General features: G+C 43.4%; 1 protein-coding gene across 5 annotated transcripts in view; it reads right to left on the bottom strand.

Annotated features, from left to right (window-relative positions):
* The window catches only part of LOC121004110 (oocyte zinc finger protein XlCOF8.4-like), a 25,089-nt gene extending 3,785 nt beyond the window's left edge, over nt 1-21,304 (bottom strand). For 2 of the 5 annotated variants that reach the window (XM_040436227.1, XM_040436223.1), the window contains exons 1-3: nt 21,200-21,304; nt 4,181-4,374; nt 3,922-4,059 (exon numbers count right to left, since the gene is read on the bottom strand). Coding sequence is in view for 4 of the 5 variants with exons in the window: in XM_040436223.1 (XP_040292157.1) it covers nt 3,922-3,999 (78 nt within the window). In the remaining variant the exon portion in view is untranslated. Of the gene's footprint in view, nt 1-3,921; nt 4,060-4,176; nt 4,375-21,149 lie in introns of all 5 variants that reach the window. The other 3 variants (XM_040436224.1, XM_040436225.1, XM_040436226.1) reach the window with 3 other exon arrangements.

Genomic DNA, 21,304 nt, shown 5'->3' with positions numbered 1-21,304 from the left:
TATCCCCATCTCAGTTTTTCATGGATGAGATCGGTATAAGGGCTCATGCACACCACCGTGTGCCGACCGTGCCTGTATTGTGGCTCGCAAACAGCGGGTCTGCAATAAAGGGGTACCGGCCGTGTGCACACCGTATCACAGATGCGGATCCATTAACTTGAGTTGGTCTGCAATTCGGGAGATACAGTGCGGTGTGGAACAGAGACACAGATCGGAAAGCACTATGGTCATGTGCAGGAGCCCATATCGATAGGATATGCCACAAATGTCCAATATGTGCGGGTCCCAGCTCTTGAACTTGCTCCTATCTGAAGACTTCTATCCCCACCACGAAATATGCGGCGTCCCCTTTATTCACTCCAATGGGACTGCCAAAATTTGTTGGGCTATTGGATCTTTGACTGTAGCAACACAAAAACAAATAATTAATAGTTTTTATTGTACAAAGATAGAAAAACTAAAAATATAGTGGAAAACTTTTACCTTAAAAAATATAGTAGATGACTTTTACCTACTGGAATACCCCTTTAAGTGGTTTAATGAGTATTCCCACTACAACAATCACTTCTGATATGAAAGTACTTTTATAAATATTAGGGCTCTTTCACACTTGCGTTGTCCGGATCCGTCGTGCATTCCATTTGCCGGAGGTGCCCGCCGAATCCGGAAAAACGCAAGTGAACTGAAAGCATTTGAAGACTGATCCGTCTTCAAAATGCGTTCAGTGTTACTATGGCAGCCAGGACGCTATTAAAGTCCTGGTTGCCATAGTAGTAGTAGTGGGGAGCGGGGGAGCAGTATACTTACAGTCCGGCTCCCGGGGCGCTCCAGAATGACGTCAGAGCGCCCCATGCGCATGGATGACGTGATCCATGCGATCACGTCATCCATGAGCGTGGGGTGCCCTGACGTCACTCTGAAGCGCCCCGGGAGCCACACGGACGGTAAGTATACTGCTCCCCCGCTCCCCACTACACTTTACCATGGCAAACAGGACTTTAGAGTCCTTGCAGCCATGGTAACCATTCAGAAAAAGCTAAACGTCGGATCGACGCTTAGCTTAAGGCCGGATCCGGATTAATGCCTTTCAATGGGCATTAATTCCGGATCCGGCCTTGCGGCAAGTGTTCAGGATTTTTGGCCGGAGCAAAAAGCGCAGCATGCTGCGGTATTTTCTCCGGCCAAAAAACGTTCCGGTCCGGAACTGAAGACATCCTGATGCATCCTGAACGGATTTCTCTCCATTCAGAATGCATTAGGATAAAACTGATCAGGATTCTTCCGGCATAGAGCCCCGACGACGGAACTCTATGCCGGAAGAAAAGAACGCAAGTGTGAAAGAGCCCTTAATGTCATCCTGTCATTAAAGGGGTTCTCCAGGAATTAAGAAAATGAAAATACTTAAATATCACCTTATTATAAATATATTCCCAAATACCTTTTTATTAGCTATAATAACTCATTTTGGCTAGGGGGCAATCATCCGGGGAAACAAGATGGCTGCTGCCCTATTAGTACACACAGAACCTGTTTAAATCACACAGCAGGACAAGTTACTTCACAGCACTGAGCTGCAGAGCTGCCTCATCCTCCTCAGTACAGTTTAATATGATCTTCAGCCGAATCTCTGTAGGAATGGAGTTCATGAGGAGACATGAAGTACAGAGAGGAGGTAGGGATGTGGCTGAGGAGCAGCAGCTCTTGTATGCAGTCTCCATTACCACAGTCTATCCTGTCCGTCCTCTCTGTACTTCATGTCTCCTCATGAACTCCATTCCTACAGAGATTCGGCTGAAGATCTTATCAGCTGTATTCAGGATCATAATCCCTGACAAGCAGAGCAGAGAGGAGGAGGCAGCTCTTTAGCTCAGTGCTCTGAAGTAACTTGTCCTGCTGTGCGATTAGGACAGGTTTTGTGTGTACTAATAGGACAGCGGCCATTTTATTTCCCCTGATGATTGCTCCCTAGACAAAATGAGCCATTGTAACTAATGAAAGGTATTTGGGAATTTATTTAGAATACATTAATATTTAAGTATTTTCATTTTCTTAATTCCCGGAGAACCCCTTGAAGTAATTAGCTGAAGCATACATGTCACTAGAAAAAGTCCAGTGAAACCCACCTTTTGTATCATTACATTCCTCCTTTAAATTTCCTTTAGAGTTGTCTGAACTCTTATAACAGTAAAATCGTGCGTCCACAATGCTAAACCCAAAGTGGAGCAGATTTACTAATCCTGTCCAATATTTTGACAGTCAGTCTATAGATGGATGCAGTGTCTCATGCTGGATGATAAATTTGGTGCATCTTAAACCAAACTTTTTTCCTGCTAAGCCACGCCCCTTATCAAGAGAGGCACAAAAAATGCCTAAAAACATTATAAATGTGGTGCAAAGAATTTATGCAATTTTTTGGCACAAATTAAGCCAGAGTTTTGGAGCATTTAGCTTTGTAAATCTCGACCACTGACTTCTGCCTACCCTCGTGACCTGAGCCATCATCTACTGCCAGACTGACCCCTCATCCCTTCAATAACTGAAACGGGACACCCGCAGACCTGGTCCCTCTGTCTCCGTAGGACTAGTGGAACTGCGTTCCAGATAGGTGGATTCTAATGAGTTGTGGCGATAGAAAGAAAAAATGTGCAGATAATATATTGTTTAATTAAAAGGCGGATGTTGGAAAAACCCTTTTAAGCATTTTAAAGAGAATGTCCGACAGTGGACAACTATCGGCAGGAGTCTGGACAGGTTGTAACGAGAAAAAGAAAACTCACTTTGTCATAGTGTCCAAGTTCCAGCACCACGGCCCCCGTCCCCGGCCGTTCCTGCATATGTCAACACTGAGGCCATTGATTGGCTGGCAGGGATCACATGCATGTAGACTGCATGTCACACATCTGGTCCAGCAGGGATTGGAAGTGGAGATGTTGGGAGACGTGGCCCTGGAAGCAGGACACTGATGTGCTGAGTGGATTCTTTTTTTCTTGTTACATCATGTCCAGCCCCCTGCCAATATTTGTCTAGTTTCAGATATTCCATTTAAATAAACCATATTGTAGGTTCCAGGCTAGAGAGACCCAATCCCCAAAGATCTGTAGACAACAATTTTATTTCTGTCATTATGCCCTCGTCTGACAAGGCAAGGCTATAAGCACATTTAAAAAATGTGGGTGATTGAGTCAGCACAACCCTGTATGTGGTGCACATCACTATGGCGAAATACATATACAAACGCAAAATACAAATGTGATAGCACTCTACATCCAGCATTCTGCCCTGCCTCTATGCTGGATGAGGCATTGGTGTACATTTTGGCCAAAGCGTAATAAGCCACTCACCATGTCAAGGTCGCCTCTATGGAGTGGTCCCTAACACTAGTTCCTACCTGTTTATGGGCCATGATAGCCACACAAAGTCCAGGGAATGCAGGTCAGCATGCACGCCAAGCACACTCTGCTTTTAACCCCGTCCGGTGCCATTACAGCTTTCATCGGATCCAGGGATGCAAGTACCAACATGCATGTTGGTACTTGCATCCCTGGATCCGATGAAAGCTGTAATGGGTTAAAAGCAGAGTGTGCTTGGCGTGCATGCTGACCTGCATTCCCTGGACTTTGTGTGGCTATTATGGCCCATAAACAGGTAGGAACTAGTGTTAGGGACCACTCCATAGAGGCGACCTTGACGCGGTGAGTGGCTTATTACTCTTTGGCCAAAATGTACACCAATGCCTCATCCAGCATAGAGGCAGGGCAGAATGCTGGATGTAGAGTGCTATCACATTTGTATTTTGCGTTTGTATAAGCACATTTAGCATGTGGGTTGGGAACTTTCCCGGTGGCACATTAAACATGGCGTGCACATAGTCTAATAGAGCTAACAGTGAGGTCATGTGACATATTTCCCAGAATCCCTCACCTCTCCAGTTAGCATATAGAGGATCTCAAGTGTGAGGTTTAATATTTGCTCTTTTATGGCGCTCTTGTTCTTCTCCATCCTTAGATGATCAGCTCTGGGGTCTATCTTGTAGAAAGGAGTCTGTGATTGGTTGTTTTCCTGGAAATGTAGAATAATAATAATATGATAATCAGGAAGAAAAAAGATTATAAAGGTTTATTGCAGTGCAAGAAAAAAGCTGCACATGCCGTCAAAAATAAAAGAAGGTATACTTGCCAACCTCCCACCGCTGTCGTTCCAACAGTGCCGGGGTTCCTAAAGCAATCCACCTCCTATTCCTGTCACAACACGGCAGGAAATCGGTGTGTTTCTTCAGTGGAATACCCCTTTAGGATTATTACATTTGGGGCTTCTACAGAGGCGTAAATATAATTCATAGGGTCCCATAGAAAAATAAGATATGGCCCCCACTACCTAGTGTGAGAAAATTTTAAAGCAGTATAAGTAGCAATATTTAAAGGTATGTATAATAAACCATCTATCAGAAAAAACACATTATAGCGAAAATGCAGCATATTGTTATTCCCCACATACAGGTCCAATCTTTTATGGCTGCTATAGTTACGCCCATGGGCTCCTAGTAGGGCTGGGAGATTAATTGAATTAATTTAATTAATTCGCTCATGAGGCCTTCGACTATTGTTTTTTTTTTTTTACTGAATCAGCAAATCGATTTGGCTTGCCACTAACCCCACCAGCCTGCTGCGTTACTAAGCCCGCCCGCTGTGTCGCTTACTTGCTCACCCTGCCGTCTTCTCCTGCACTGCTAATCTATATATGTGTAGTAACGCCTGCACTGCCAATCTATATACACTACTCACAAAAAGTTAGGGCTATTTGACTTGTGGGTAAAATTTCAGGATGAACTTAAAATGCACTCTAACCTTTACAGGTGAACTTAATGTGACCTTCTCTAAACCTCTGAATGCACATGTCCAACTGTTCAGAGTTTCAGTACTTTTTGCACAACCTGCTGTTCTCTAACAAGGAGTTAATGGCAAAATTCACAACAGGTATTTGATCCATGAATCACCTGTTACATTTCCTGGTTCAGTTAGAATTGGTATTTAAACAGTCCTCCTCCTCATGCTGTTCACATTTTGACATCATGAGACCAAGATAACACCTAACAACTGATCAACAGTACCTCGCCATTGCAAGGCTTCAAGCAGGATGTTCTCAGACAGAAGTGGCCACTGAGCTTAGAGTGTCAGAGTGTCATCAGCAGGTTGCAACAGAGATACAGAGAGACTGAAAGAGTCACAGAAAAGCATAGATGTGGACGTCCTTTGGCCACATCCCACACTGATGACCGCTTCATTGTAAACAATGCCCTGCGGGACCGGATGATGAATGCCACATAACTCCGGGCACATTTAAGGGAGGTCTCACATCAGACCATTCTAAACCGTTTACCATAGCGTGGCTGCGTGCTAGACGACCTGCAAGGGTACCTGACCACACCACCAGGCACAGGCATCATCGTCTTCCATGGACCAGGGAGCATCCATGCTGGACGAGGGACCGTTGGCCTCAGTGCTGTTCACTGATGAAAGTTGATTCACGCTGAGCAGAAATCATAGCTGTCAACAATGTTGAAGACGCCAAGGAGAGTACTATGCATCAGCTACTGTTGTCACCACACAAACCTTTGGTGGTGGTGGTGTTACAGTGTGGGCAGGTGTGTCTAGTCAATACAGAACTGCCCTACACTTTGTGAATGGTACAGTGACAAGCCTATACTACTTGAATAACATCAATCCAGTAAATGTGCCTCTGCATGAACAACACAGGCCTAATTTCATCTTTATGGAGGACAATGCTCCAGCTCATCGAGGTCGCATCATTAGGGAACAGCTGCTGGAGACTGGGGTACCTCAAATGGAATGGCCTGCGGATCCCCCCCCCCCCCCCCACCCCATGACATCTGTATGCCTACATTAAATATGGAAAGGGACATGTCCGGTCTCGGCGCGGCTGTGGCTCTCAAGTGAATAGGAGGAAGATAGGACGCGGCTGCCGATGTTTTTTTGGCAAAATTTTGGCGTAGCTGTCCACACCAAAATTATGCGATAAAAGCTGCTGTGTAAATGGCCCCTTACAGCTCCAGCACATGCTAACAAGTCCTGATATTCATGAGCTCCTGCCTTTCTGTGCCCCCTGCCACTGACTGACAGTTTTTTCCAACTGAATCAGCAGCAGGTGGGCAGAAAAAGCCAGGAGCTTATGAATATGGGACTCATCGGCATGAAATACAAGGTTTTAGCAAAGCGGCTGGGTCAACTAAAGAAAGTAGGGATCTGTCACTAGTTTGTTTTCCTTAGGACACCAAAAAACTGGTGACAGATTCTCTAACGGTCAATACTTTCTCTAACTAGCTAATATAGCCATGAATACAGCTCCCACAAAGGATGCAACCCAGATCTTCTACCCTCCCCACAGTCCACAACTAACAAGATTTGACCATAATATACCAGACAGAAAGCACATGAGCTGAGAGAAAACGATTTTATTTTTTAAGAGTTAATCAAATAAAAATAACAATAAATAACGAACATTAAATCCGTGAATGCTTGAAAACTCTCAGATGATATGTTCAAGGTATCTCCAGCCCTGCAGGTCTTATGTCAGGTGCCTGGTCACTGATGAAGATGGTAAGTCCAATATTATCTTTCAATACTGATGTTAATATGAACGTCTGATGTTATCATGGTGGAACTGTTTTTGATGTTTAGTTCTTTATTCCAATGTCCTGATGTTGCACTTGCAACAGCAGAAGACTGCACTAAGAAATCCCGATTTCTGGGCCTTTGCTCCTCTGCTGTTGTTGTTCTTTCTGAGACATTTTGGAATCCACCACTTTCTTCTCTTATGAATCTTTTCAATTTCCTCCTCTTCCTCACCGATTTTATCAAAGCAATTTTGGAATCTTCTTGGTCCAATGATGTTGTCTTGCTTGTCCATATCTCCATTCTCTTCCTCGTCATCCTGCATCCACTCTCCTTCCTCATTTTCTTCCTCTTCAGGAATGGTCTCTAGACTGGGCCGAAAGACCTCTCCAAATTGAGAAGGCCAGAATGCTGGCTCTGTCTCCTCGACTTTCTTTCTCCATTTCTCATCTGGGTAGTCCTCACTGTCCATATTCAATGCGTACAAACTGCTCACCAACACTGAAAATACTCCACTGTCAACTACAACCCTCAAGAGAATGTTAGCTCTGCAGCTCCTTATATAATGTGTCTGATGTCACAATGTCCAAAGAACCAAAGATGGACAGCCAATCAAATTCTCTCTTGTTTGCATGTGGTTCACAATCTCACACTGAACACAATATTCACTTATTTATCAGAACATCAACAACCATATAACCATATATAACAACCACAAGTTCAGTATACTAGAAAACATATTTACCCAGATGTATGTGTCTGCACCTAGAATCTGTCTACAAAGTAGAGCATATTGACACAATTATGGATTCTACAACTTTTTCCAGCCTGCTCACTGGAAGTTTAGGCCACCTACAGGCTTAGTAAATCTGCCCCATTCTGCTGTTTTGATAAAAACAATGACTGACAAGATTGATTTATGCCTGTATACATCAGTGCCCTTCAATTCCTGGAAATTGTAAGGGGGGTGCAAAGGAAGGTGCACCAGGCTAATATACACTGCAGACTTTAACCCCTTAAGGACACGGCCATTTTTCACCTTAAGGACCAGGCTATTTTTTGCAAATCTGACCAGTGTCACTTTATGTGTGAATAACTTTAAAACGCTTTTACTTATACAGGCCATTCTGAGATTGTTTTTTCATCACATATTGTACTTCATGACACTGGTAAAATGGAGTAAAAAAAAATAATTTTTATTTATAAAAAAAATACCAAATTTACCCAAAATTTCAAAAAATTTCCACATTTCCAAATTTCAATTTCTCTACTTTTATATTAGAGAGTAATACCTCCAAAAATAGTTATTATTTTATACTCCTAATATGTCTACTTCATGTTTGGATCATTTTGGGAATGCCATTTTATTTTTTGGGGACATTAGAAGGCTTAGAAGTTTAGAAGCAAATCTTGAAATTTTTCAGAAAATTTCTAAAACCCACTTTTTCAGGACCAGTTCAGGTCTGAAGTCACTTTGTGAGGCTCACATAATACAAAACACCCAAAAATGACCCCATTTTACAAACTACACCCCTCAAGGTATTCAAAACTGATTTTACAATACAAACTTTGTTAACCCTTTAGATGTTCCACAAGAATTAATGGAAAATAGAGATAAAATTTCACTTTTTTGGCAGATTTTCCATTTGAATCCATTTTTTTCAGTTACAAAGCAAGGGTTAACAGCCTAACAAAACTCAATATTTATGGCCCCGATTCTGTAGTTTACAGAAACACCCCATATGTGGTTGTAAACTGCTGTACGGGCACATGGCATTGTGCAGAAGGAAAGGAACGCCATATGGTTTTTGGAAGGCCATATGGTTTTTGGAAGGCAGATTTTGCTGGACTGGTTTTTTGACACCATGTCCCCTTGATGCACCCCTAGAGTAGAAACCCCAAAAAAGTGACCCCATTTTGGAAACTACGGCATAGGGTTGCAGTTTTGTTGGTACTATTTAGGGTACATATGATTTTTGGTTGCTCTATGTTATACTTTTTGTAAGGCAAGGTAACAAAAAATAGCTGTTTTCGCACCATTTTTTTATTTACAACATTCATCTGACAGGTTAGATCATGTGGTATTTTTTTTAGAGCAGGTGGTCACGGACGCGACAATATCAAATATGACAACTTTTTTTGGTTATTTGTTTCAGTTTTACATAACAAAGCTTTTTTTTTGGGATGAGATGATGCTTCGATTGGCAATATTTTGGGGTGCGTATGACTTTTTGATCGCTTGCTATTACACTTTTTGTGATGTAAGGTGACAAAAAATGGCTTTTTTTTACACCGTTTCTATTTTTTACGGTAGTCACCTGAGGGATTAGGTCATGTGATATTTTTATAGAGCAGGTTATTACGGACGCGGCGATACCTAATATGTCTACTTTTTTTTATTTATGTAAGTTTTACACAATGATTTCATTTTTTAAACAAAAAGTGTCTCCATATTCAGAGCCATATTTTATTAATTTTTTTGGCCGATTGGCTTAGGTTGGGGCTCATTTTTTGCGGGATGCGGTGACGGTCAGATTGGTACTATTTTGGGGGGCATACGTCTTTTTGATCACTTGGTGTTGCACTTTTTGTGATGTAAGGTGGCAAAAATGTTTTTTTTTTTTTTACACCGTGTTTTTTTTTAATGGTATTTATCGGACAGGGTGGATCATGTAATATATTTATCGAGCCGGTCATTACAGACGTGGCGATACCTAATATGTGTGTGTTTAGTTTTTTTTCTGTTTTTTTTAAATTATAAAATAAGGGGAAAGAGGCGTTTTTTACTTTATTAATTTTATTAAAAACACTTTTTTTTCCTTTACTTTATTTCTGATGTTCACTTTTGGGGGTCTGATCCCCTCTGCAATGCATTATTTACAATACATTTGTATTGTAATGCATTGCCTGTTCGTGTACTACAGTGAGTAGTACACAAACAGGTTGCCTAGGAGACCCAGCCTGAGGCGGCATAGAAGGGGTTAATCCGCAGCGATCGCCGATACGGGGGGGGGGGGGGGGGTCAAAGAACCCCCCTTGGCATTGACCCAGGGTGCCTGCTGATTGATTTCATCAGGCACCCAGTTCCGATCACCGCCCGCCGAGCTGCGGTGATCGGAAATACACAGGGCGTACAGGTACGCCCTGTGACCTTAAGTACTGGGACATCAGGGCGTACCTGTACGCCCTGTGTCCGTAACAGGTTAAAGGGGTTTTGCTGGATTTTTACTATTGATGACCTATTCTCAGGATTGGCGGGGGTCAGACACTTGGCAGTGGCAGCCCCTCCGACCAGCTGGTTGAAGAGAAGGCTCGCGCTGTGCCAGCTCAGCCTTACCGTCATTGTTTACCTGCTCGCAGTAGTGAGTAGGTGTAATTACAAGACGCCGTCCTATTCACTTCTATCGGACAGTTCTGTAGTATTCAAGTATATAGGAACGAGCCGTCCGATAGAAGTGAATGGGACGGCTTCTTGTAATTACACCTGCTCATCGCTGCAGTGTCAAAGACAAGCAGGTAAACAATGAATAGAAGGCAGCGCTCGCACGGAATGCGGCCTTCTCTTCAACCAGGATTTGGGTGAAAACTACAAGAAAACAAGTTTTTGCAAAAACTTTAGACTATAGACAAATTGGGATGATGGCAACATGCCTTGGATTCCTTAAGGGGGTTGTACAGAGGGACAAATCTTTTTAGATAAGGAGCAGAATGGGTTAAAAAAAAAAAGCATTACTCCCGCACTTGCTGTTCCAATGCTTACAGAATACCCGCTGGTCTCTACATCCTGGCTGCAGCTCACACAGGAAATAGAAGAAGATGATGCTGCAGTCAGTTATTGGCTGAGCATGCATCTACTGTTTCCTATGTATCAAGAAGGGACCTGGTAAACTTTGGAATGGGAGCGGTAGGCTTGATGAGGTATCACTTCTTTTATTTTTTCTATAATTCTCTATGCTGGACAAGCCCTTTAACGGGAGGCAGGCCCTGCTCATGAATATGGTATGGTGCTTGCCCACACATATTAGAATACCATTTTGAAACTTGGGCAGAACATTACAAAAGTGACCTAAAGTATGTCTACAAATGTACCAAAGTATTCTTCTTTTCCAGAAGAAGCAGCATAGTAGAACAATGTGCAGTGCTTCTGGAACTCCAGAAGTTATGGCAGCAGCAGTCCTGCTACGCTGTTGGTAAAGCTCCCATTCGCTACAATGGGAGAAACAGCAGAGTGATAGCCCGCTTGGTTGTTTGGGACTGGCGCTTGGTCCCATCTCACCCTGGAAAAGGCAAGATGGGTCAACTCCTTTAGCATTGTTATTCTTAATTGGGTTTTTTCTCTGTCATGTGACCCATCTCTCTGTCACCAACCTATTAAAGGGGTTGTCTCACTTCAGTAAGTGGCATTTATCATGTAGAGAAAGTTAATACAAGGCACTTACTAATGTATTGTTATTATCAATATTGCCTCCTTTGCTTGCTGGATTCATTTTTCCATCAAATTATACACTGCCTGTCTCCATGGTTACGACCACCCTGTAATCCAGCAGCAGTGGTCGTGCTTGCACACTATTGGAAAAAGAGCCTCTCTGGTGGCCGGGACCATGGGGTGCACATAGGCTGGTACTTTTTCCTATAGTGTGCTATAATTACCGCCACCACGGATGGATTACAGGGTGGTCATAACCATGGAAACGAGCAGTGTATAATGTGATGAAAAAATGAATCCAGCCAGCAAAGGAGGCAATATGGACAATCACAATACATTAGTAAGTGTCTTGTATTAACTTTCTCTACATGATAAATGTTACAAAGCAAGGGTTAACAGCCAAACAAAACTTAATATTTATGGCCCTGATTCTGTAGTTTACAGAAACACCCCATATGTGGTCGTAAACTGCTGTACGGGCACACGGCAGGGCGCAGAAGAAAAGGAATGCCATGCGGTTTTTGGAAGGCAGGTTTTACTGGACTGTTTTTTTTTACACCATGTCCCATTTGAAGCCCCCCTGATGCACCCCTATAGTAGAAACTCCATAAAAGTGACCTCATCTAAGAAACTACACCCCTCAAGGTATTCAAAACTGATTTTACAAACGTCGTTAACCCTTTAGGTGTTCCACAAGAGTTATTGGCAAATGGAGATGAAATTTCTGAATTTCAATTTTTTGGCAAATTTTCCATTTTAATCCATTTTTTCCAGCAACAAAGCAAGGGTTAACAGCCAAACAAAACTCAATATTTATTGCCTGGATTCTGTAGTTTACAGAAACACCTCATATGTGGTCGTAAACTGCTGTACGGGCACACGGTAGGGCGCAGAAGGAAAGGAATGCCATACGGTTTTTGGAAGGCAGATTTTGCTGGACTGGTTATTTTGACACCATGTCCCATTTGAAGCCCCACTGATGCACCCCTAGAGTAGAAACTCCAAAAAATTTACCCCATTTTAGAAACTACAGGATAGGGTGGAAGTTTTGTTGGTACTAGTTTAGGGTACATATGATTTTTGGTTGCTCTATATTACACTTTTTGTGAGGCAAGGTAACAAGAAATAGCTGTTTTGGCACAGTTTTTATTTTTTGTTATTTACAACATTCATCTGACAGGTTAGATCATGTGATATTTTTATAGACCAAGGTGTCACGGACGCGGCGATACCTAATATGTATACTTTTTTTTTTTTATTTATGTAAGTTTTACACAATGATTTCTTTTTTGAAGCAAAAAAAAAATCATGTTTTAGTGTTTCCATAGTCTGAGAGCCATCATTTTTTCAGTTTTTGGGCGATTACCTTGGGTAGGGTATGATTTTTGCGGGATGAGATGACTGTTTGATTGGCACTATTTTGGCTTGCGTGTGACTTTCTGATCGCTTGCTATTACACTTTTTGTAATGTAAGGTGACAAAATTGCTTTTTTTACACAGTTTTTATTTTCACTTTTTTACGGTATTCACCTGAGGGGTTAGGTCATGTGATATTTTTATAGAGCAAGTTATTACGGACGCTGCGATACCTAATATGTATACTTTTTTTTTTATTTATGTAAGTTTTACACAATAACAGCTTTTTTAAAACAAAAAAAATTATGTTTTAGTGTCTCCATATTCTGAGCCATAGTTTTTGGGCGATTGTCTCAGGTAGGGGCTTATTTTTTGCGGGATGAGGTGACGGTTACTTCTGTATTGGAATGCATTGGCTGTATGAATAATACAGTGTGTATTACTCATACAGCTTCCGGCCTGTGAGATCCAGGGGGCTGGATCTCACAGGCTCGTCACCAGAAGGCAGCGCAATGCCTTCCTTAGGCATCACGCTGCCTTCCATGCCATCGGGTCCCCCCTACAGCCGCATGGGGACCCGATGGCACCTCCGATCACCGCCGCAACCACAGGTAAAAGCCGCAAACCGCAGGTCTGAATTGACCTGCGGTTTGCGGCGATCGCCGACACGGGGTGGTCGCACATTTAGCCAAGGTGCCGGGCGACGGTGATCAGAACTATACATGACGTACCGGTACATCATGTGTCCTTAAATACCAGGACAACATGCCGTACCGGTACGTCATGTGTCCTGAAGAGGTTAAAGACTGAATTGCACACCCAGTGGGGAGATTTATCAAAACTGGTGTAAAGGAAAACTGGCTTAGTTGCCAATAGCAATAGTCAGCTTGCACCTTTCATTTTTCCCAGCTCCTTTGGAAAATGTAAGGAGGACTCTGATTGGTTGCTATGGGCAACTAAGACAGTTTAACCACTTCAGCCCCCAGTGCTTAAACACCCTGAAAGACCAGGCCACTTTTTACACTTCTGACCTACACTACTTTCACCGTTTATTGCTCGGTCATGCAACTTACCACCCAAATGAATTTTACCTCCTTTTCTTCTCACTAATAGAGCTTTCATTTGGTGGTATTTCATTGCTGCTGACATTTTTACTTTTTTTTGTTATTAATCGAAATTTAACGATTTTTTTGCAAAAAAATGACATTTTTCACTTTCATTTGTAAAATTTTGCAAAAAAAACGACATCCATATAGAAATTTTGCTCTAAATTTATAGTTCTACATGTCTTTGATAAAAAAAAAATGTTTGGGTAAAAAAAAAAAATGGTTTGGGTAAAAGTTATAGCGTTTACAAACTATGGTACAAAAATGTGAATTTCCGCTTTTTGAAGCAGCTCTGACTTTCTGAGCACCTGTCATGTTTCCTGAGGTTCTACAATGCCCAGACAGTACAAACACCCCACAAATGACCCCATTTCTGAAAGTACACACCCTAAGGTATTCGCTGATGGGCATAGTGAGTTCATAGAACTTTTTATTTTTTGTCACAAGTTAGCGGAAAATTATGATTTTTTTTTATTTATTTTTTTTTCTTACAAAGTCTCATATTCCACTAACTTGTGACAAAAAATAAAAAGTTCTATGAACTCACTATGCCCATCAGCGAATACCTTGGGGTCTCTTCTTTCCAAAATGGGGTCACTTGTGGGGTAGTTATACTGCCCTGGCATTCTAGGGGCCCAAATGTGTGGTAAGGAGTTTGAAATCAAATTCTGTAAAAAATGACCTGTGAAATCCGAAAGGTGCTCTTTGGAATATGGGCCCCTTTGCCCACCTAGGCTGCAAAAAAGTGTCACACATCTGGTATCTCCGTACTCAGGAGAAGGTGGGGAATGTGTTTTGGGGTGTCATTTTATATATACCCATGCTGGGTGAGAGAAATATCTTGGCAAAAGACAACTTTTCCCATTTTTTTATACAAAGTTGTCATTTGACCAAGATATTTATCTCACCCAGCATGGGTATATGTAAAAAGACACCCCAAAACACATTCCTCAACTTCTCCTGAGTACGGGGATACCAGATGTGTGACACTTTTTTGCAGCCTAGGTGGGCAAAGGGGCCCATATTCCAAAGAGCACCTTTCGGATTTCACTCCTCATTTTTTCCTGAATTTGATTTCAAACTCCTTACCACACATTTGGGCCCCTAGAATACCAGGGCAGTATAACTACCCCACAAGTGACCCCATTTTGGAAAGAAGACACCCCAAGGTATTCCGTGAGGGGCATGGCGAGTTCCTAGAATTTTTTATTTTTTGTCACAAGTTAGTGGAAAATGATGATTTTTTTTTTTATTTTTTTTTTCATACAAAGTCTCATATTCCACAAACTTGTGACAAAAAATAAAAACTTCCATGAACTCACTATGCCCATCAGCGAATACCTTGGGGTCTCTTCTTTCCAAAATGGGGTCACTTGTGGGGTAGTTATACTGCCCTGGCATTCTAGGGGCCCAAATGTGTGGTAAGTAGGTAAATGACCTGTGAAATCCGAAAGGTGCTCTTTGGAATGTGGGCCCCTTTGCCCACCTAGGCTGCAAAAAAGTGTCACACATCTGGTATCTCTGTATTCAGGAGAAGTTGAGGAATGTGTTTTGGGGTGTCTTTTTACATATACCCATGCTGGGTGAGATAAATATCTTGGTCAAATGCCAACTTTGTATAAAAAAATGGGAAAAGTTGTCTTTTGCCAAGATATTTCTCTCACCCAGCATGGGTAAATGTAAAATGACACCCCAAAACACATTCCCCAACTTCTCCCGATTACGGAGATACCAGATGTGTGACACTTTTTTGCAGCCTAGGTGGGCAAAGGGGCCCATATTCCAAAGAGCACCTTTCGGATTTCACAGGTCATTTTTTACAGAATTTGATTTCAAACTCCTTACCACACATTTGGGCCCCTAGAATGCCAGGGCAGTATAACTACCCCACAAGTGACCCCATTTTGGAAAGAAGAGACCCCAAGGTATTCGCTGATGGGCATAGTGAGTTCATGGAACTTTTTATTTTTTGTCACAAGTTAGTGGAATATGAGACTTTGTATGAAAAAAAAAATAAAAAAAAAAATAAGCATTTTCCACTAACTTGTGACAAAAAATAAAAAATTCTAGGAACTCGCCATGCCCCTCACGGAATACCTTGGGGTGTCTTCTTTCCAAAATGGGGTCACTTGTGGGGTAGTTATACTGCCCAGGCATTTTCCAGGGGCCCTAATGTGTGGTAAGTAGGTAAATGACCTGTGAAATCCTAAAGGTGCTCTTTGGAATATGGGCCCCTTTGCCCACCTAGGCTGCAAAAAAGTGTCACACATGTGGTATCGCCGTATTCAGGAGAAGTTGGGGAATGTGTTTTGGGGTGTCATTTTACATATACCCATGCTGGGTGAGAGAAATATCTTGGCAAAAGACAACTTTTCCCATTTTTTTATACAAAGTTGGCATTTGACCAAGATATTTCTCTCACCCAGCATGGGTATATGTAAAATGACACCCCAAAACACATTCCCCAACTTCTCCTGAGTACGGCGATACCAGATGTGTGACACTTTTTTGCAGCCTAGATGCGCAAAGGTGCCCAAATTCCTTTTAGGAGGGCATTTTTAGACATTTGGATACCAGACTTCTTCTCACGCTTTGGGGCCCCTAGAATGCCAGAGCAGTATAAATACCCCACATGTGACCCCATTTTGGAAAGAAGACACCCCAAGGTATTCAATGAGGGGCATGGCGAGTTCATAGAATTTTTTTTTTTTTTGGCACAAGTTAGCGGAAATTGATATTTTTAATTTTTTTCTCACAAAGTCTCCCGTTCCGCTAACTTGGGACAAAAATTTCAATCTTTCATGGACTCAATATGCCCCTCACGGAATACCTGGGGGTGTCTTCTTTCCGAAATGGGGTCACATGTGGGGTATTTATACTGCCCTGGCATTCTAGGGGCCCTAAAGCGTGAGAAGAAGTCTGGAATATAAATGTCTAACAAATTTTACGCATTTGGATTCCGTGAGGGGTATGGTGAGTTCATGTGAGATTTTATTTTTTGACACAAGTTAGTGGAATATGAGACTTTGTAAGAAAAAAAAAAAAAAAATTCTGCTAACTTGGGCCAAAAAAATATCTGAATGGAGCCTGACAGGGGGGTGATCAATGACAGGGGGGTTGATCAATGACAGGGGGGTTGATCAATGACAGGGGGGTTGATCAGGGAGTCTATATGGGGTGATCACCACAGTCATTGATCACGCCCCTGTAAGGCTTCATTCAGACGTCCGGATGCGTTTTGCGGATCCGATCCATCTATCAGTGCATCCGTAAAAATCATGCGGACATCTGAATGGAGCTTTACAGGGGGGTAATCAATGACATGGGGGTGATCAGGGAGTCTATATGGGGTGATCACCACAGTCATTGATCACTCCCCTGTAAGGCTTCATTCAGACGTCCGGATGCGTTTTGCGGATCCGATCCATCTATCAGTGCATCCGTAAAAATCATGCGGACATCTGAATGGAGCTTTACAGGGGGGTAATCAATGACAGGGGGGTGATCAGGGAGTCTATATGGGGTGATCACCACAGTCATTGATCATGCCCCTGTAAGGCTTCATTCAGACGTCCGGATGCGTTTTGCGGATCGGATCCATCTATCAGTGCATCCGTAAAAATCATGCGGACATCTGAATGGAGCTTTACAGGGGGGTGATCAATGACAGGGGGGTGATCAGGGAGTCTATATGGGGTGATCACCACAGTCATTGATCATGCCCCTGTAAGGCTTCATTCAGACGTCCGGATGCGTTTTGCGGATCGGATCCATCTATCAGTGCATCCGTAAAAATCATGCGGACATCTGAATGGAGCTTTACAGGGGGGTAATCAATGACATGGGGGTGATCAGGGAGTCTATATGGGGTGATCACCACAGTCATTGATCACTCCCCTGTAAGGCTTCATTCAGACGTCCGGATGCGTTTTGCGGATCCGATCCATCTATCAGTGCATCCGTAAAAATCATGCGGACATCTGAATGGAGCTTTACAGGGGGGTAATCAATGACAGGGGGGTGATCAGGGAGTCTATATGGGGTGATCACCACAGTCATTGATCATGCCCCTGTAAGGCTTCATTCAGACGTCCGGATGCGTTTTGCGGATCGGATCCATCTATCAGTGCATCCGTAAAAATCATGCGGACATCTGAATGGAGCTTTACAGGGGGGTGATCAATGACAGGGGGGTGATCAGGGAGTCTATATGGGGTGATCACCACAGTCATTGATCATGCCCCTGTAAGGCTTCATTCAGACGTCCGGATGCGTTTTGCGGATCGGATCCATCTATCAGTGCATCCGTAAAAATCATGCGGACATCTGAATGGAGCTTTACAGGGGGGTTGATCAATGACAGGGGGGTTGATCAATGACAGGGGGGTTGATCAGGGAGTCTATATGGGGTGATCACCACAGTCATTGATCACGCCCCTGTAAGGCTTCATTCAGACGTCCGGATGCGTTTTGCGGATCCGATCCATCTATCAGTGCATCCGTAAAAATCATGCGGACATCTGAATGGAGCTTTACAGGGGGGTAATCAATGACATGGGGGTGATCAGGGAGTCTATATGGGGTGATCACCACAGTCATTGATCACTCCCCTGTAAGGCTTCATTCAGACGTCCGGATGCGTTTTGCGGATCCGATCCATCTATCAGTGCATCCGTAAAAATCATGCGGACATCTGAATGGAGCTTTACAGGGGGGTAATCAATGACAGGGGGGTGATCAGGGAGTCTATATGGGGTGATCACCACAGTCATTGATCATGCCCCTGTAAGGCTTCATTCAGACGTCCGGATGCGTTTTGCGGATCGGATCCATCTATCAGTGCATCCGTAAAAATCATGCGGACATCTGAATGGAGCTTTACAGGGGGGTGATCAATGACAGGGGGGTGATCAGGGAGTCTATATGGGGTGATCACCACAGTCATTGATCATGCCCCTGTAAGGCTTCATTCAGACGTCCGGATGCGTTTTGCGGATCGGATCCATCTATCAGTGCATCCGTAAAAATCATGCGGACATCTGAATGGAGCTTTACAGGGGGGTGATCAATGACAGGGGGGTGATCAGGGAGTCTATATGGGGTGATCACCACAGTCATTGATCATGCCCCTGTAAGGCTTCATTCAGACGTCCGGATGCGTTTTGCGGATCGGATCCATCTATCAGTGCATCCGTAAAAATCATGCGGACATCTGAATGGAGCTTTACAGGGGGGTGATCAGGGAGTCTATATGGGGTGATCACCACAGTCATTGATCATGCCCCTGTAAGGCTTCATTCAGACGTCCGGATGCGTTTTGCGGATCGGATCCATCTATCAGTGCATCCGTAAAAATCATGCGGACATCTGAATGGAGCTTTACAGGGGGGTGATCAGGGAGTCTATATGGGGTGATCACCACAGTCATTGATCACGCCCCTGTAAGGCTTCATTCAGACGTCCGGATGCGTTTTGCGGATCCGATCTATCTATCAGTGGATCCGTAAAAATCATGCGGACATCTGAATGGAGCTTTACAGGGGGTTGATCAATGACAGGGGTGTAATCAATGACAGGGGGGGTGATCAGGGAGTCTATATGGGGTGATAACCACAGTCATTGATCACGCCCCTGTAAGGCTTCATTCAGACGTCCGGATGCGTTTTGCGGATCCGATCTATCTATCAGTGGATCCGTAAAAATCATGCGGACATCTGAATGGAGCTTTACAGGGGGGTAATCAATGACAGGGGGGTGATCAATGACAGGGGGGTGATCAGGGAGTCTATATGGGGTGATCAGGGGTGATCAGGGGCTAATAAGGGGTTAATAAGTGACGGGGGGGGGGGTGTAGTGTAGTGTAGTGGTGCTTGGTGGGACTTTACTGAGCTACCTGTGTCCTCTGGTGGTCGATCCAAACAAATGGGACCACCAGAGGACCAGGTAGCAGGTATATTAGACGCTGTTATCAAAACAGCGTCTAATATACCTGTTAGGGGTTAAAAAAAACACATCTCCAGCCTGCCAGCGAACGATCGCCGCTGGCAGGCTGGAGATCAACTCTCTTACCTTCCGTTCCTGTGAGCGCGCGCGCCTGTGTGCGCGCGTTCACAGGAAATCTCGCCCATCGCGAGATGACGCATATATGCGTGACTCTGCGCAGGGCTGCCACCTCCGGAACGCGATCCTGCGTTAGGCGGTCCGGAGGTGGTTAATAAATCTCCGGCAGCAGAGGTCACACTACATTTTTTCCAGAAGAGTAAAAATACTCGTCTTAATTTTTTGTATTGAGTATTTTTAGCCGAGGAGGAGTACGAATTTTGCGGTAATTTATATATATTATGCGTAGGCTCACATAGCGTTATGAGGCCGCTATTTCTGCAGGGAAACCATTGCTAGTCTCCCATGCAGAAATAAATGTAGACAATTTTACATTTATCCAACATCATACACTAAACATAAGACCACTGCTGCCATACACAGCGCCCACGTGAAGCTGCAGCTGGCAGCTTCTGATACAGCGCTCCTGACTAGAAAAAGACCATGCGTAAAAATACGCATAAGTCTTTTTCCAGGGAGTAAAATGGCCTGAACATTTGTACAAGCATTATCGCGACCTCTGTCCAGACCTGAATCCCACTGAAAACCTATGGGATCAGCTGAGTCGCCGTGTAGAGGCTCTCTGTACCCCAGAACCTCAATGACCTGATGGCCGCCCTTTAAGACGAGTGGGATGCCATGCCTCAGCAGACAAGTCGACTTGTGAACAGCAGGAGACATCAAGGCCACATGACAAGTTTTTGAGACACTGACATTTTTGTGGCGGTATACCCACCACTGGTGTTGGCTTTTGTTTCAATCAATTATTTGAGATGAGGAAATCACCATTGCTGCTTCTACTTTCATTATATAATATCACTGTAGTGTGAACTTTTTACATTTTCCATAAATTTCACCCAAAAGCCAAATATTCCTAACTTTTTGGGAGTAGTGTATACATAGACTGGCAGTGCGGGGGTTACTATATATATATAGACCGGCAGTGCAGGGGTTGCTACATATACAGGTGAAACTCGAAAATGTGAATATCGTGCAAAGTTCATTTATTTCAGTAATGCAACTTAAAGGGTTTCTGTCATCTGAAAAATGGGTATTGAGCTGGCTGACATTAGGGACGTGGTGCCATAACTGTATTAGTGCCATCTCCCTGCCCGCCGCCGTTATTGAGAAAAACGATAGATATAATATGCTAATTAGCCTCTAGGAGAAAATAAAAATCGAAGACATAAAAAACACGCATTTTTTTCAGTATTTTTTTCCGTGGTGATTTTTCTTCACATGCTATGGGCACAGAAATGCACTGCAATAAAAAAGGCACTGAAAGGCATGTGTGTCTGAGACCAGGGACTGCCTGCAGTGCACGGAGGGTGACATGAGCAGCAGGGGGAAAAGAAGCGAATATGGCTCCTTTTGATATTTTATTACAGGGGCTGCCTGAGGTTTTTATTTAACCCTTTTAAGGGGAAAATCAGAAATTGTGCAACACACCAGTCAGAATACAGATGATAATAAAGCAGCTGGTGATATGTAATAAATAGTATAATATTTATAGATCACTATCGCGATACAGACCTATTACAGAGTAGCAGCATGTACAGCCTGCTCATCACCAGTCCTCGTACCTTTCATAGGGACAGCTGATCTTGCCGGGGCGACCCCAGGAAGTGTTGCTATGGAGGCGCGGAGGATTCTGGGAGGGATCTTCTGTCACTAGTGTCAGGGTAGAG

Source organism: Bufo bufo, chromosome 6, assembly GCF_905171765.1.
Source record: "Bufo bufo chromosome 6, aBufBuf1.1, whole genome shotgun sequence".
NCBI classification, from domain to species: domain Eukaryota; kingdom Metazoa; phylum Chordata; class Amphibia; order Anura; family Bufonidae; genus Bufo; species Bufo bufo.
This window is presented reverse-complemented; position numbering and strand designations above follow the sequence as displayed.